This window comes from Trachypithecus francoisi, unplaced genomic scaffold (assembly GCF_009764315.1).
Source record: "Trachypithecus francoisi isolate TF-2019V2 unplaced genomic scaffold, Tfra_2.0 Lachesis_group13, whole genome shotgun sequence".
Classification (NCBI taxonomy): domain Eukaryota; kingdom Metazoa; phylum Chordata; class Mammalia; order Primates; family Cercopithecidae; genus Trachypithecus; species Trachypithecus francoisi.
This window is the reverse complement of record NW_022681458.1, coordinates 102,331,030-102,348,632: the sequence shown is the minus strand read 5'-3', so window position 1 is coordinate 102,348,632 and position 17,603 is coordinate 102,331,030. Positions and strand designations below refer to the sequence as shown.

General features: G+C 33.5%; 1 protein-coding gene across 1 annotated transcript in view; it reads right to left on the bottom strand.

Moving 5' to 3' along the window:
• LOC117095052 (low-density lipoprotein receptor-related protein 1B) overlaps window positions 1-17,603 on the bottom strand; it is a 1,687,268-nt gene that overhangs the window by 495,503 nt on the left and 1,174,162 nt on the right. The window contains exons 14-15 of the mRNA XM_033231629.1: window positions 16,786-16,975; window positions 9,563-9,685 (exon numbers count right to left, since the gene is read on the bottom strand). Coding sequence (XP_033087520.1) covers window positions 9,563-9,685; window positions 16,786-16,975 — 313 coding nt within the window. The remainder of the gene's footprint in view (window positions 1-9,562; window positions 9,686-16,785; window positions 16,976-17,603) is intronic.

Genomic DNA, 17,603 nt, shown 5'->3' with positions numbered 1-17,603 from the left:
CAATGCAATAGCACACAGCTTTGATGGCTATAATCACCTTCCTGGTCTGCAAGTAGGAGAAAAACTCAGGCCTACTTAAGGGTTCTAGAAGTATTATGTTAACCAAAACTATCTCTTTATGTTTGGGAATCTATGAAGTGTTTTTCTCCATATGTTCCAGGTTCTCTAAACAAATGTTAAGAATTTGGTTAAGTGAGATTTATTCACAAACTGAGTCTTGCTATTCTTCTGTATCTCAGTGAATTAAATAGTCTAGAAAGAGAAGAGAATATGTGGCAATCAATGGTTAAAATGAATGATTTGTGTTTCATGGACTGTGAAAGGATACAGGGAGGTGTGTCAAGGAGAATCAATGTAAACTTTAATGTTACGTGGTCTGCTGTGGCATGAGGGATAAAATTCTTTGTGTCTAATCCAGGAATCGTGTGTCTTCTACCAGAATCCATGAATCTCAGGCTAACATGCTAGCTTGCAATTAGGGTAAAATCTCAGATTCTTCATTGTTCTTGACATAATATACTTTTTTTTTTTTTTTTTTTTTTAATTCTTAGCTCTGATTTCCAAATTCTCCCAAGGCATAAAGCATCATTAATTATAATAATTCTGGCCCCGCCCAAGCCTTCCAGATGTAATCAGTAGTTATATCACAAAGAAACCACATTATCAATGCAGACTATCGGGTTTGTTTAGGTTCATGATAACAGTCTAGCTAGCAACATCGATTATAAAGAAAATATTTAATGTGCTATGTGGTAATCTAGATAACATAGCAGCTTAGAAGTTCAAAATACATGGTCTTTTCCCTGGCATTAAACAAAGTGGCACTAGATGGCAATGTCATTTATCATTGAACCCCAGCCGACAGCAAGGAAATCTACCAACTTACATAAGATTGGTATTCTTTGTCTACCTTGCAAAAGTCTCTACAAAGCATTTGTTTTATAATTAATTTTAATAAATTATGATGTCTTCACTTGAGGAGCTTCTTGAATGTAGAAAGAATAATTTCACATACAGAAAGGAACAATATCTAGAACAGAACAAGGTGTAGAGTTTATGCTCAAAATTGTTTGTTGGCTGATTACTGGAATTAACAGACATTGGCATTATTGTAGTGAGAGATTCTACTTGTGGGGGCTGTATAAATCCTTCAGGAAAACCACAGCCCTTCAACTGGCTAAGCAGTTAATTCTCTTATTTTATCACCCAAGGACATGGATAAAGTTGCAAAAGACAAAAAGATAAAACACAAAGACAAAGGGATATGTAGACAGAAAGAAGAGAGACAAAGTTCTACCTACACTCAAAAGGGTGAATATATAAAAATCCATATACATTATTTTGTTCCAATGCATAATGTGACTGAATCTATATAGCACTTGGGTGTTTGAGCACAGCCAAAAATTGCTTTTAGTATATTAACAAGTGCTGGAATTGAACACTTTACTTCAGACTTGTGCTTTCAACTATGCATTTGAAAACTGATACAAAACCTGTAATTCTACTGCCAGAACCATTTCTAGCAAAAATTCTACAGTATGATCTCACCAAAAAGAAATTGACAAAGTAATAAATAATCCTATAATTTAACCAGGATCAAAAGTAAAACAACATGAATCAAGGTATACTTGTCATGGAACTATTAGTTTTTACACATCTTGTGGTACCTGCTGTGAGAATAATGAAATCAGAAGGCTTATGCATGAGTCTCCAAGGCACTAAAAAAGAAAATATGCATTCCAGAATTATTTGTCTTTGGCAAAAACTGGCTGGAGTTAACGTCCAGGACATAATGACGGGAAGCAGGAAATGCTGTTAAAAAAAACATTTATTTATTTATTTATTTATTTATTTATTTATTTTAGTTTGGATTATCTGAGATTGGGAACTCAGCTCAGCTTCTGGACTCAAGGCATATTCCTGACCTTAGTTTAATAACCTGTGGTGTGCATGAACAAGAGCTGATGCTTCTGACTTTGCTTTTTCTGTTTTCAAACACAGTGTGGTGATCTATTCTAAATTAATTTTTCCCTCAATTGATGCATTGCTGTCAACTGCATCAGAATTATAACTCAGTCATAATAATATTTGTCCTGGGACAAAAAATAAAACAAAATGTCTTTCTATTGTTTCTACTTATCTAATATTGCAAAATATTTTTGTTTATTTCTTCATTTTGGGAGTCCAGAATCTCTTATTGCCTCTTTATTTAAGCAGGGAGAGAGAAAAGCAGTAAAAAGAAAACTTGAAGTTGTGGTTTGCTGTATCTCTTTATATAAGCTCGCCTATACCCGAAGACTGTGTGAAAAATGCTGTTATAGGTTTAGATTTTTCTCCTTTAGATCATAGCAGCATGACCTTTCATTAGATAGAGTGGTCTTCTGAGCAGCCAACCTAAGTGGTACATAATCTTCTGTGGTTCCCATGCACAGAGGGCCATAAATATTCATCTGGATGGGCTTCTAAACTTTTTACTGCCTTAAACTTTTTACTACACATTAGACTGCATATATCCTAGAACATAAGACTTGTCACAGCCAAGCAGATAAATGGTTCACCATAGTGAAGCTCTGTTTCTTGACAGAGGAATATATCTGGAGCTCCAGATGGGGATAAAGGTCACAGAGTACCACTGACACATAATTGTGTAATGCTGTCCCTTGGATAACCAATGTTTCTGCAATGTTCAAGTTGCTCTCCTGGGAGAAAGGCACAATGAAAAATTCTGTCTTATTTTTAGGCCACTAAAGAAGAATTAAAAGAATTACTTTTTCTTTACTTTAGACAAAATAATCTTGCTGGAGATTTTTGATGTTGTTGTTGCTAATAGTGACTCACCGTCTTTGGAATCTAACTTACTTTTTGGGATTGTTCATGTCCTTGTTTATTAATATTCTGTGTTGTGATTTTTTTTCTCACAAACATGTTAAGAGAAATACAAAGTTTGCTTGGTAATTAATCACCTAGCTTTACACATCTTCTCAGGGGTAGTAAGTTCCAAGTTACTATGCTACACCCAACATCATTTCTAGTTGTGAGAGGATTTGACCGTGACAGACAAGATTCAAAAGACAAAGAGTCCATCCTACTCTCCTTCCTGATTCCTTCCAAGCATGGCATTAGAATTCATCCTTAATCAATCATGTAGCATGTCAATATTTTTCTGTTGGGTACATGTTTTTTCCGGCATAGCCTTATGTTACAAGTTCATTGAGAAAGAGTCATTGGTGTTTAGTCCAGCTTGAACATTTGCCAGTGGGTTTTTGTTCATTTGACGTCAGTTTAACAAGGATGACTGAAACCAGGAAGATCATGTCACAATGGCTGCAACTTTGTTTTGCTTGTTTGACTCAGATTACACAGTTAATCCAGATAATTCTAGTTCACATGACTATAATCTAGCCTGAACTAAATCAGACATCCAGAAGAATCAACACTAATGAGAGGTTAGTGGCATACTGATATTTACTATGAACTACTGTACTCAGCAACCATGAATTCCATTTGCAGTTGTCTGCAGTTTAATTTTTTCATATGCAAACTAAGGCTAACATATCTTTGAAAAACCTTTACAATTAAATAAAAAAGGATTGAAATAATTTCTATAAACATACTTTATGTTCTTTCTTTGCATGAAATGAGTTATTATATTATTCCCCTTAATATTTCCTAATACATCTGAAGAGAACCTAGGCAAGTTGCAGGCTATATGAGAAGATATAGCAGAATTTTTAACAGCCAAATGCAACTACGGAATCTCAAATAAGAACTTATTTTTTGTTGATGTAACATTGTTTAGTGCAATGAGTATAGACAAAATTCTCTTCTTTCTTTTCCCTTTTATTGCATTGGGGTTACCTCATCTATGAATTATAGATATTAGAAAATGAGACCAACAGCCTCAGAAAAAAATTTCTCTAACTTTCACCAGGTGTAAAATCACATGTGTACTGTGATAACGGATTTTCTAACATCAGCTTTGTAAACAGCATTGTATATAGTGTTTTCTTACAAGCCGAAGTCATTTAATTTCTATTTACACAGAGATATGCAGTGATAGCCTGGGTTACTTAGACATACATATTCACCTCTGTCTGTTGTTTTTTTTTTTCCATAGTTAAGCATCAATCTGAATTATTTCAAGTGCCACTGAAGCATGTGCTCAGCTAGAGTCCCTTTTAAGATATTTGTATCTGTGACTTCCAAGAAACTACTGAACATGTTTTGTTGTTTTTGGTTTGGCAGTTATGGCAAGGAAGCAATTACATAAGGCAGAATAAGGATGAAAGGTCAGAGATACAAAAAAGGAGGGACTGATAATCACTGCTGAGGAAAAGCAATACTGGAAACTCATTCGTGGATCTGGAGAAGGTGACAGGAACATTTACTTACTTACTTAATTACTAATTTTCGAGATAGGTCTTACTCTGCCACCTAGGCTGGAAAGCAGTGGCACATACAATCACATCTCACTGCAGCCTCAACTTCCTAGGCTCAAGAGAGCCCCTGCCTCATCCTCCTGAGTAGTTGGGTCTACAAGCACGCACCACCATGCCTGGCTAATTTTTTTCTCTTTTTTCAAGAGACAAGGTCTTCCTATGTTCCCCAAGCTGGTCTTGAATGCCTGGATTCAAGCATACTTTCCACTCTCAAAATGTTGGGATTACAGGTGTGAGCCACCACACTTAGCCAGACAGGGCCATTTCTAATAGAGTACAGTACCCAAGCAAATATCTCTATGTGTCCTCTTCCACGATGATATTTAAACACAGGTGAACTTTGTTAAAATAAACATAAAGGACAAGCTTGATCAAAAGACCAGATGTAACTATGAGGTGAAATAGTCAGTGAAGTACAAAAGTGAGCAATTAAGACAATTTTTCAGTCTCAGGGTCTTAAGTGGATGTGAGGAGAAGCATTTGCCATTGACTTGGTGATACCCAAAATATGGCATAGGAGGGCTTTAGATGTGTCTATTACAAGTACAGGTGGAGGGCCTTAGATGTGTCTATTACAAGTACAGGTGGAGGTGCCCCAGGCTTCCCTCCTCAAGGACTAGAGACTAGATTAAGGGTCAGTGTATACCCCAATGAGCCTTGATTCCTACATTCCACTTGCACTGTGGGCCAAAGGAGCAAGCTTTAAACTCACAGAGAACTGATTTGTAACTCATCTTTCATTTTCTTTACAGCCACAGAATGGAAATAGGAAATTGATGTAAATCATAAAAATTCATTTAAGTCATGATAAAATCTTTGCAGGATTTTACTTCCTAGATTTTTTTTTTTTAGTGACAATTCTTTTTGTTTTTACTTCTGCTTGTCCCAGCTCACTTTTATACTGATAGTATTTTTCCTCTCACTTTGTCTTTTCCCTGTAGTCTACAATGCTGTTTTTTTTCATTTATTCATCAATCTATCGATATCTTTCCTATATCTATATCAATATAGATGTGTTCACTTAAAAGTAACCCATACATTTTTAATGGAGCATAAGAATGAAACTAAATAGGAAATACAATTTGAAGGCCAATGATCCACTAATTACGATCCACATAATTGAAATTAAAAACCTAAGTAGAAAATTTTAACCTCAAAATACTATGCAAATATTAGTACCTGATGAATACAAGTCCCCTCCCCCTGTAACTTACTAAAATGATAAAGAACAAAAATAAAAACTTACCAGATCTCTGAGAGTTTGGCCTCTTGATCATTTTACTGACATTATCATAAGGGAATTTTCACTTTTTACAAGGCCAATAGAACTAGATTTAAAAATTCATTCATGAGTCCTTCTAAGTTATGCCACTGGAAATTGAACAAGCCTGTCCATCTTTAGGTAGACAGAGAGATCCTTTGCTCCTGCAGCACAGACTATAAGGTCTGTACCTACCAAAATAAGAGCACTTTTTGTGCTACCTCCCATCTTTAAGAGGAAGTTAATGGGTGGAGCAAAGGCATGATGAGACCTCAAAGAAGTCCCTGAAAGCTACTCCGTGTGTGCGTGTGTGTGTGTGTGTGTGTGTGTGTGCGCATGCATGCACATTTCATCTTTTCAAAATATCAGAGTCATTCAATTGGGCTAGCAGGAAATTTCATTCTATGCCAGGAAAACAATTTTAAAAGACTCCTTGGTAGAAACTGAAAAATTAAACTAGCAAATGTACACATAAACCGTTTCTTTTCTCCCAATAACTAAGATAAGATTCAGCCTAGCAGCCAACTTGGCAGACTTTAAGTTGTTCAAAGTCATGCTTAATCCCTGCCTGCTGGCAAACTGTGGATCTTGATAGGTTTCTTTCTTTTCTGATGATAAACAATAAAATAAGAATTAAAAAATAATACCACAGAATAAAGAAACGGAAACAATCACCTGGTAACTCAGAGAAAGTTTACCTCTGAGAACTATCTTCCACAGAAATCAACTTACAGGCAATTCACAAAGTTCCATTACTAAAGAAGAAAAAACACCTTACTAGAAAGGTAAAATTCATATTTGTATTCTGAAGTATGTAATTACAGAATACAATAGGTACAAACTTGTAGAATTTTAAAGGGAGATTTTGTTCAGCCAAGAATTAATATTCAGAAGAAATGCTGTTTACATAAAAAGGCAAAGGAGGCATATTTGGAACTCAACAATATATACAGTCATCCCTCAAGATCCAGGGGGGATTGATTCCAGGATCCCCTGTAAATACCAAAATCCATGGATACTCACATCCTTTATAAAAAATAGTGCAGTGTTTACATATAACCTACACATATCCCTTCACATATTTTAAATCATTTTTAGATTACTTATAATACCTAATGCAAGGTAAATACTATGTAAATAGTTTCCAAATTATATTGTTTAGGAAATAATTACAAGAAGGAAAGTGTAAATGTTCAGTACAGACGGTCCACTGTATTCTACATAGTCTTCTTGAAGAAGTTATTTCAAGATATATTCCATCTATCCTACACACCAGTGAAATGAATAAATGAACAATGCAGTGCTAAAAGTTTAAGTACTAAGCAATACAAGTAGTGAAACGCTGATCTAGGCCTAAAAATATTGTAAAATTGATTAACAAACTAAATATAAATGTCAAAAATATTTTTATAAAAAAGGACTTATTTTTTGGTAATTCAAAATCATATTCTTGGTCAGATATGCTAACTTTATAATAAGTGAAAGTGAAGAAGATGAGAAAAGTAGTAGAAAAGAAACCAAAGTTCTCATGTCCAGTAGTTGGAACTCAAAATAATAATAAAATAATTTAAAACTGAGGGTATTATTCCAAATGCCCAAAGAAGATGTAACAGTGTCCAATTGCTATGTCTAAAAGACATAAACTATATGATAAAATACATAAAAAGCCATAAATGGTAACAGAAACAGACAATTACCTATAACAATGAATCATAAATAATACCAGATGTCAACTAAAAAGAAAATAAATGGTTTGAAAGGCAGTCATTAAAAATTATGTTTACAAAGATATTTGGTTACATAAGATGCTTATGCTTATTTTAAGTAAAAATGACAGAATTTGGGATCTAAATTCCAAATGTTCTACTTGCTAATTATGTGGACTTGCAAAATAATTAGCTTATAAGTCTAAATTGTGCATTATAAAATGAGGTGGTGATACGGTTTTGCTGTGTCTCCATCCAAATCTCATTTTGAATTGTAACTCCCACAATTTCCACATGTTATGGGAGGAATCCAGTGGGAAGTGATTGAATTATGGGGGCAGGTCTTTCTCATGCTATTCTCATGACAGTGAATAAGACTCATGAGATCTGATGATTTTTAAAACAGGATTTCCCTGCACAAGCTCTCTTCTCTTGCCTGCCACCATCCAGGTAAGATATGACTTGCTCCTCCTTGCCTTCCATCATGATTGTGAGGTCTCCTGAGCTATGTAAGTCCATTAAACCTGTTTCTTTTGTAAATTGCCCAGTCTTGGGTATGTCTCTATCAGCAGTATAAAAATGGACTAATGCAGATAGTAATAGTATCTTCCTTACATAATTTTTGTAAAGACTAACAAAAATCATAAATTGTTTTATAAAATGCCACATCCATACCAGTGTAATCATTCACTCAATCTCACCTACAATTATTATCATTAGTAGTAAAAATAAATCCCAGTGATATATCACTATAAGAAACTCTATTAAGATTCCTTAGAGGTTTATTTCTGAATACTGGCATTATAAGTGGATTCTTTTATTTTTAATATATTTTCTTATATGTCTTAAATTCTAAATATCCTTTTAAAAATACATCTTTTCTACATCAGAAGAGATAAGATGCCTCTTATTGATAAACTGAAGCTCTTTTTATTACACTTATCCTTCCTCTCTCACAAGAGACAATGATTATAAATGATACAATAAATACATGAAATGTTTATTCAGCAATTTGTGATGCTTAATTTTATATGCCAACTTGACTGGGACACGGGGTGCCCAGATGTTTGGTCACACATTATCCTGGGTCTGTCTGTTAGTGTGCTTTGGATGAGATTAACACTTGAATTAGTAAAGTGAGTGAAGTAGACTTCCCTCAGTCGTGTGGATGAACTCACTCTAATCAGTTGGCCAGAGTGGAACAAAAAGGCCAAACCTGTCACAGGCAAAATAAACTTCACCTGCTTGATTGTTTGAACTGGGACATCGGTTTCTTCCTGCCTTTGGACATAAACTGAACCATCAGCACTTCCTGGGTCTGAAGCCTGCTGACATTTGGACTAGATGCACACCATGGACTCTTGTGGATTTCCAGCTTGCCACCTGCAGATCTTAAGACTGATCGGTTTTTATAATTAAACAAGACCATTCCTTACAATAAATCTGTCTATGTATTATATACATCCTATTAGTTCTGTTTTTCTGGAGAACTCTAACACACAACTCAAGATTAAATCATTCTCAAAATGTCACATAGTTCTCAATACACACATAGTATTGCTGGTGTTACTGTGCTTAAGGGACACCACATGGGGTAGAAAGAAGAAATTTCAAAAGTCATATCAGAATAGTAAGATGCAGTAAATTGAGAAACGTCAGCAAAAGTTAATAAAATTGCCTTTAACACAGATCAATCAATCCAGTTAATTCACTATTTGAATAGTCTGTCAATTCCTTGTAAGTCCTTTTGCCTCCCTCCTTGCTCTTCACCACTTAATACAGATAACTGAATCAGGAAGCCATTTAAAGTCATTGTAGACTTGTGTTGTGTGTCAACATGCCATCTATCTAATCAACAACAATGCATTTTTAGTTGCAACTGCTTAAAGTTCTCTTACACTTCTGTGGCATATACTTATTTACATTTTTTTACTAAACCACACACAGCAATGAACTCCACAAAATACCATCATTGTCAATATTCCTCTGTATATTCAAAATTAATCAGTTAATAACTGATAGTCTAGAAAGAATTATATCTAAGTAATAATCTGAATTTCTCATTCCAAGTCTCATTTTAATTCCTTTGGTTTCTTCTGCTTCTAATCTCCAGAAAGGGCCCAATAAACAATAAGGGTAACATGCAAAGAACTTACATGTGCAAGTTGTCCCATTTTCATCCAAAAGTTGATTATCAGCACAAGCACACACCCGGCCTCCTGGGATAGCCAAGCAAAGCGTACTACAGCCCCCATTATTTACTCGGCACATATTGTCACCTGCAAGAGGAGGAAAGCAAATGTGTCAGAGAACTCTGATTCACTTTCTTTCCAGGAGGTGAACATAGATGTAATTACATACACATATATATGCTATGTATGTTATATATTTAGTAATATAGTCAGGATTTCTGCCGAATCGTAACTAAATTCATTAATGTTTGAAAATATGTGACGCATTGGTAGATAAGGATAAGTTTCTCATTAATTGGAGGAGACAGAGGTCTGAGTGAAGTTAGGTACTAGGTGAGGAAAGAGAAAGAACAGAATGGTGTTTGTCTTGGATCAATTTCCAGATTAGGCCTATCGTATTCAGGTCTGAGTTCTTTGGAAAGTAGACTACTGGCTCTCAGAATGTGGCTTTGGAGCCCCAGGAAACAGAAAGCAAATGAGTGTGGGAGCAAGGGTGGGGTATTCTTTTCTCTTGTGCAGTATACACCACAAATTCAGTGTATTGAGGACTCCAGGAATCACAGGACATCTGTGAAGACTCAAAAATGAGCAGCCTTGCTGGTATAAGGTGAATGTACAGTTCACAAGGGTGAAAGTGTTCTCCCGGTGGATCTAACGAGCAGAGGCACGAATGAGGTATACGATAGACATCAATTAAGCAGGCATGAGAGGAAATTCACAGAGGTGCTATTCATGAACCTATGTGAGGCACCCTTGCAGACTCTCAGATAAAATTGAGTAATTATGTTTAAATCAACAAATAATAATTGTTCATAGTCATAGTGATGTTTCAGTAAACATAATTATAGTAATCAGATCAGAGTAACTGGCATATCCATAATCTCAAACATTTCTTATGTCTTTGTGTTGGGAACATTCAATATCCACCTTTCAGATATTTGAAACTATATAGCATCATTAACTATAATCATCCCACAGTGGTATAGAACCTTGGAACTTATTCCTCCTATCTAGCTGTAGTGTTGTATCCTTGAACAATTGTAAAGGTGTTGGTACAAATAAATACAATTTAGATTGCCAATTCGTCTTACAGGTTGGAAAGGAAAGGAAGAAAGTGTATTTACACTTATGCATCACTTAACGATGGGTATACATATTAAGAAATGTGTAATCACATCATTGTGGCAACATCATAGAGCATCCTTACACAAACCTCGATAGTAGAGCCTGCCGCTTACCTAGACTACATGGTGCTAAAAAAATGTTAGCTAGATGGCCGGGTGCGGTGGCTCACGCCTGTAATCCCAGCACTTTGGGAGGCCAAGGCGGGCAGATCACGAGGTCAGGAGATCTAGACCATCCTGGCTAACATGGTGAAACCCCATCTCTACTAAAAATACAAAAAAATTAGCTGGGTGTGGTGGCGGGCACCTGTAGTCCCAACTACTCCAGAGGCCGAGGCAGGAGAATGGCGTGAACCTGGGAGGTGGAGCTTGCAGTGAGCCGAGATGGCACCACTGCACTCCAGCCTAGGTAACAGAGCCAGATTCCATCTCAAAAAAAAAAAAAAAAAAAAAAAAAAAAAGTGTTAGCTAGAAAAATATTTTATGTAAAAATGTCCTCTTTAAAACATGTTTAAGTGACTACTTTTCAAACACAGTGCTAAAAAATTGTATACCTATATATCAAATATTGCTTCTGGGCTACAAACCTGTACACAGCAAGTTATGGTACTGAATAAACAATTATAACACAATGATAACAGTGTTTCTGTATCTGAACATACACAAGGTACAGTAAAAATACATTATTATTACCTTATAAGACCATCACCATACATGCAGTCCATCATTGACTGAACCATCTCTATGCCACATATGACTGACTATACTTACTAAATGTGTCAAACTTTAAAGAGAACGCAACACTAGCAACACAATAGGTAATAATAATCTCAGGGTCATATTACTCTATGTTGCAGTTTGTTCAAAGTATCAATAAATAACATTTGGATTATATCAGAAGATTTTACTGAAACATTAAAAATAGCAAGCTTTTAATTACCTAGAGCTATACAATAAAATAATAAAATGATTAAAGTGCAAATACCAGCAGTGTGATTAAAGTGACAGACTAGGTTGTAATACTGTGAGCCTCAGAGGTTGGATGTGCTATGTGGAGGATAATAAGACGTGAGAAAAAAAACTCTAAACTGCTCCTTCGTGCAATAAATATTCAACACATTACCACAGGTTATCATTGAGTGCCCACTGATCAGAAGAAATGACCTAAAGTATATTCTCATTTCATTATCTTGAAAAATAAATTTAATTCACTGTGTTTATAACAAATTAAAAAATACATATGAAAGCCAAGAAAGCTAATAATTCATGCTACAGTATCAATTGCTTAACTCAGAGGGTAATTAAGCCTAATACAGAGTTTTTTTAATAGGAAATACATAAATGCTTTAAGCAGCTTCCAGATCAGGTCATGTTTATTTCACGATCATGGAATAAAAATGCAATGCTTCATAGGATGAATAGTTATTCTATGTTGTACACATTCTGTACAGGATGAAATAGTATATTTAATATTTTAGGAGCATTCAGATTCTGGAAAATTAGAATTAATTCAACATATTTTGAGAAATACATAAAGAATTTAAGCAGTAAGAAATAAGGAATTACTGACAACATATTAAAATGTTGAAATTATATGCTAAATATATTCTTTAATTCAGTGGTGTACCTCACACCATTCTAAATGAATATGAAATTTAAGTACTTAAAAAATAAATCAGCATTATTCAAACTTTGAAATATATTTATTTTCTGTTAATACTACATATTAAGAGAGAGGAATTGGTTATTTGTTCTATCATAATAGAAATCCAAAATCTAAATTAATTTGAATAATTCCGTATCTCTCCTCTGAAGGGCTTAGATCTTTTTTATTTTAATAGTGACCCAATATATTTTTGAATTTCATTAATATGTTCCAGACAGAGCTCATATGATAGTATTTTTTGAAGTTCAGAGAACTAGAAAAATATTTTATGTAAAAATATCCTCTTTAAAACATGTTTTAATGACTACTTTTCAAACACAGACCTATATATTAATTAAAAATCATTAACATATTAATAGCTGCTGTTAATGAAAAATTAGAATCAATCCCAGAGCTAGTTACTTTACATATATATTATATTTTATTCAATTTTTAAAATAAAATTACAAGGAAGGTTTTATCTCATTTACAGGTAGGAAAACTGAATATCTGAGCAACTAAATGACTCTTCCAATATGTAGAAATAGGAAATAATTCTTATTAAATTATCATTTATTTCTAGATAATCATTATGATTATATTTATTTATAAATAATAGAAATAAGATTTTCTCTAAAATTGTGTTCTCAAACACTAACTTATTTATATATATTAAAATAAAATTATATAAAAAACCATACTAAATATAATATACCAAAACCAACAAAAGTCTGTTACTTTTAGGAAGCAGATAGTTTTTAAAAATCAAAAACGCAAGGAATGCAAATGAAGAATAGTTTTCAATATGTAGCTGAAGATGGACATCTGGCTTCATCAAAAACTTTGTCTTTTTTTCCCCCAATCTTGTATCTTCCAGAAGCAAAATTATTCTCCACCTTAAAAATAGTATCTATTTTAAATATATGTTGTGACAATTAAATAACAATGCTTAATCCACTTCCCAGTAGTTTTAATAGTTACAGCTCTTTCTTAGTTAATAAATGTATTCTATTTGTCATAAAATAATAGGATACATTTAATCAACCCTTATTAAAATATTACTTAGTTTTGATTATCTCATTCCCCAAAATGTACAAAAAAATCAAAGTGTGCTTTTGAACCTAGAAAATGAAAAGGAAAGATTATTATTTTACACAATTGTTGCTCTTTATACGAGGAATAACGGAAGAAAGCTTTAAAAACTTGTTCCAGATATCTAATGTTAATGAAAAAGGAAAGCTTAGAAATTTTACCAGAAGAAATGACAGTACTATCTGAGAAAAACATCCTGACACTAAATCCCTAAGAATTACTTAAGAATCCTTTCCTAGAGGTATCTTTCTGTTTAGTATGTTATGTATTTGTATCTACCTTCCTGAAATTCGCTGGTATATTCCAAGTAACTTGACAAGCCTTTTTTGTTCTAGACAGAGTTTTGCTCTGTCACCCAGGCTGCAGTGCGGTGGCACATTTCGGCTCAATGCAACCTCCGCCTTCTACATTCAAGCCATTCTCCTGCCACAGCTTCCTGAGTAGCTAGGATTACAGGCTCCCACCACTGCCCCTGGCTACTTTTTGTATTTTTAGTAGTGATGGAGTTTCACCATGCTATTCAGGCTGGTCTCAAACTCCTGAGCTCAGGGAATCCACCCACCTCAGCCTGCCAAAGTGCTGGGATTACAGGTGTTAGCCACTGTGCCTGGCTGTTGACAAGTCTCTTCTAATATGAGGAGTAAGTGGGGATCTGATTAGTTGACTAATGTTCTGACAATGAGTCTAAAATATTTAGATATCTCATTATTAGTATTCCCAAATATTTTTCATGGTGTTCTTGTCAGGCGGTGTATGTGTGTATTAATACTATCTATTCATACGTACAAAAACTATATATAAATAGTTTATATATACTATATATAAATAAAGTCATATAGTTTGTAGTCTCTGAGAGAGAGAGAGAGAGAGAGAGAGAGAGAGAGAGAGAGACTCTAAGGTTATATAAGATTAGTTTCTTTTATTCCATTAAGAAAAGGAGATATGTACTACTTATCAGATTTGGTTTTCTATTCAATTGTTAAATTTTATCCATAGGGGAAAAAAGAAAAACAGTCTAACAGGACAATATGAAATCAACATTTATGGGACATAGATCATCTATTTTCAAATATTTATTAATATCTGATGTTCAAAAGATGTAAAGAATAACACCATTGGGAGAAAATTATAATAAGACAAACTGCCCACATCTGGACATCTGAATGTATTTTGCTTTATAATTCAGCTACTTTGATCAATGTAGTAAAAGACACTAAAAATTTAGAACTCAAGTAGATTATCTAATATCAATGTCCCTTGAGAGAGAAAAAATGGTATTAACCAGGAATCCTTTCCATATTGTAATGCTTGATCAAACATATAGTTAAGTACTAGGTAATCCTTAGCTATATGAAGAAGTGGTAGAAAACTAAAATCAATGGATTAATTCAACTAAGTTAATAAAAATTATCAATCAATTATTCTCAGTACATTCACTCAGTAAGACAAAACATTACGGTTTCTACAATAAAAATTGAAAGAGAATGTAGTAATTAGAGCTCAGTTTTTATTTTAATGTTCTGTGAATTAAAATGAGGAAAAACACTTTTAAAAGACCATTTTCCATCTAAGGAATAATATTGTACTATTATACATCAATGACACCTTTCAGAACACCAAAAATATTATCTATCAGAGTTATGTACTTCATTGTATATTATTATGCTGCACTATTCCATTGAATATTTATTTAAAATGTAACTTTAAAAACAAATACCTTTTATTAGAGAAATTGTAGGGGCAAGTTACGTATCACAATTTGTTTGTCAGGCACAGTGCTATGGAAGTTTTGCTTTTCAATAACAAGTAGCTATTTAACCATCATGGAAATGTTATGAAGAAGGTATTTCTTATTTTTGTTAAATCTTTCATGATGAGTCCAAAGTTTTGAAAGGAGAAGATGTTAGGACCCAGATCTAAGCCCAGGGCATTTTTCACTACATGTGTTGCATTTAGTTAAACAACTCACTAAAGCAACTGGAAGCTTTAAGAATCTGAAGATGATAAAAATGTTATGGACTTTGGTGAGGGAAATTCAGCAATGACATTCAAGAGGAACAATTCTAAAGAGAAGGGAAATAGAAAATGTGATCGTATATTGATTGGACTGTGAAGGGAGAGAGAAGTATAATCCTGAAAAGCAGATCCTTCACAATATGAACAGGATTGTTTCTATTCACATCCTGGGCTCTTGTTCAGTGTAGGCAAGCTGTGGTAGTGTGGTGGTGGTGCAGGGTTTATGTGAATATAGCAAAATATTACTTTTTAATCTATCCAGGCAATTATTTCCATTCCTCATGTCTTGTCCATAGCTATGGCTTGTGCCATCCACATAATTTCAGTTTTATTCTTTTAAAAGATAATTTTATCTTTTATCAGCTATTGATATTTCTCATTTATACATTTCCATTATTTTATACAATTGCATTTGTATTCCATTGAAGCAATGTTAATACAATGGGAAAAAACTGAAGCTTTATTGGTGTAGGATCACTGTTTTAGCTGAAGTATCTGAAAACACTCTGTTGCTAGATAATTTCCTATTGATAGCATACGTGTTAGGAAATTCATAATATAATTTATTCATCTTAAATGTATTGAACTGCATGCTCATTAACTTTTTACAAGGATATCTCTATTAAAAAAAAGGAAAAATGATTATTTAGACTCATAAAAAACCTACCACATAATGTACTAAACTGTTTTCTTTGTTCAATATCTAAATTCTGAGTAATGCTATGTGTAGATGTCCTAATAAGTATTAATAACTCACACAAATAAAACATATTATCTGATTTTAAGAAGACATAAATACTGTGATAGATGGTTTTACTTTTGTGTCATCTAAAATAATTACGTGTTCCTTAAATATGCATTGAAACTATTCAGGTAAACATACTAAGATACTTTTTAAAATAACATTTTTCTTGTATAATGCATCTTCAATTTTCAATAGTTTTCTTTTCAAACTAAGGAAGTTCTCACGTTTAACCATTCTTACTCTTTGAAAACATTAAGATAATTGTTTTACTTTAAATAACTAACACAGCTTTCTTCAGTGAAAATCACATGAAGAAAAGGAAACACTTGGAGAAAACCTTAAACCTCACTTATAGAGAATTCCCCAGGGATAATCACTCAGGCTATTTAGAACAACAAAAAATAAATTTCTATGATAACAAAGTCTGATTTGATTGACTTTGGAGCAAATTTGACATCTTTTTTTCATAAAACTGTAGCAATGCTGTCAAGATAAACCTTTTACAACTACTTTGAAGTATTATTATATGTGAATCTCAGAAGCATTTCTATTTGTTTTTTAATACCTTGTTGCTTTCGTGGGTCATAAATCTGAAGCCCAAATAGGGGTGGTCTTTCATGCCTCAGCAATGTCACCTCACTCGTTATCAAATCGAGTTGAAAAATGGAACCATTCATATAATCTGTCCAGAACACATAATTTCCATGATGCGACAGTCCAAAAGGGTGGTTCAGTTCTCTCCCACTGTAAACAATCTGTAAAATATAAACACATTGTGAAAAATCAGAACTCGACTTTAGAAACATAACCAGATATTTAGAGAAAGTGACACTCAATAAGTATAACAGATAACAATCTAATATCTTAACTCATTTTCTCTGATAGATTTGAAAAATGGATTTCACAATGTGAGCATATTTTTTGTTTTAGGGCATGCTATTTGAAGGAAATCATCTATATTTTATCCATGTAAATTCTTTCATATATGGCACGGAAAATATGGTTAAGAATGCAAATATTAAAATTACTTTTCCCTACTCTCATTCCTGTTTCTTTTGCTTATGATATTTCAGTATCGTATCCTGGGATAGAAAGCAATCTGAATAATCATGTTTATTTCAACATTGCTCATCCAGTAACCAACAGATAGAAGATGTTCAAACAGCATTGGGAGTAAAAATAATCCTCTTACTTTAATTGGGCCAATGCAAATTTAAGAAATCTTGGATCTGACAGAAAAGATGGTAAAGATTTTAATTTTAAACACAGACACATTTATTCTTAGTAAATAGATAAAAACTCACTGGCAAATTAAATTCTGATTATGTTAATGTATTCCACTTACATTCTAGTTATATTGTTTTATTGTTCCTTAAATGGAGG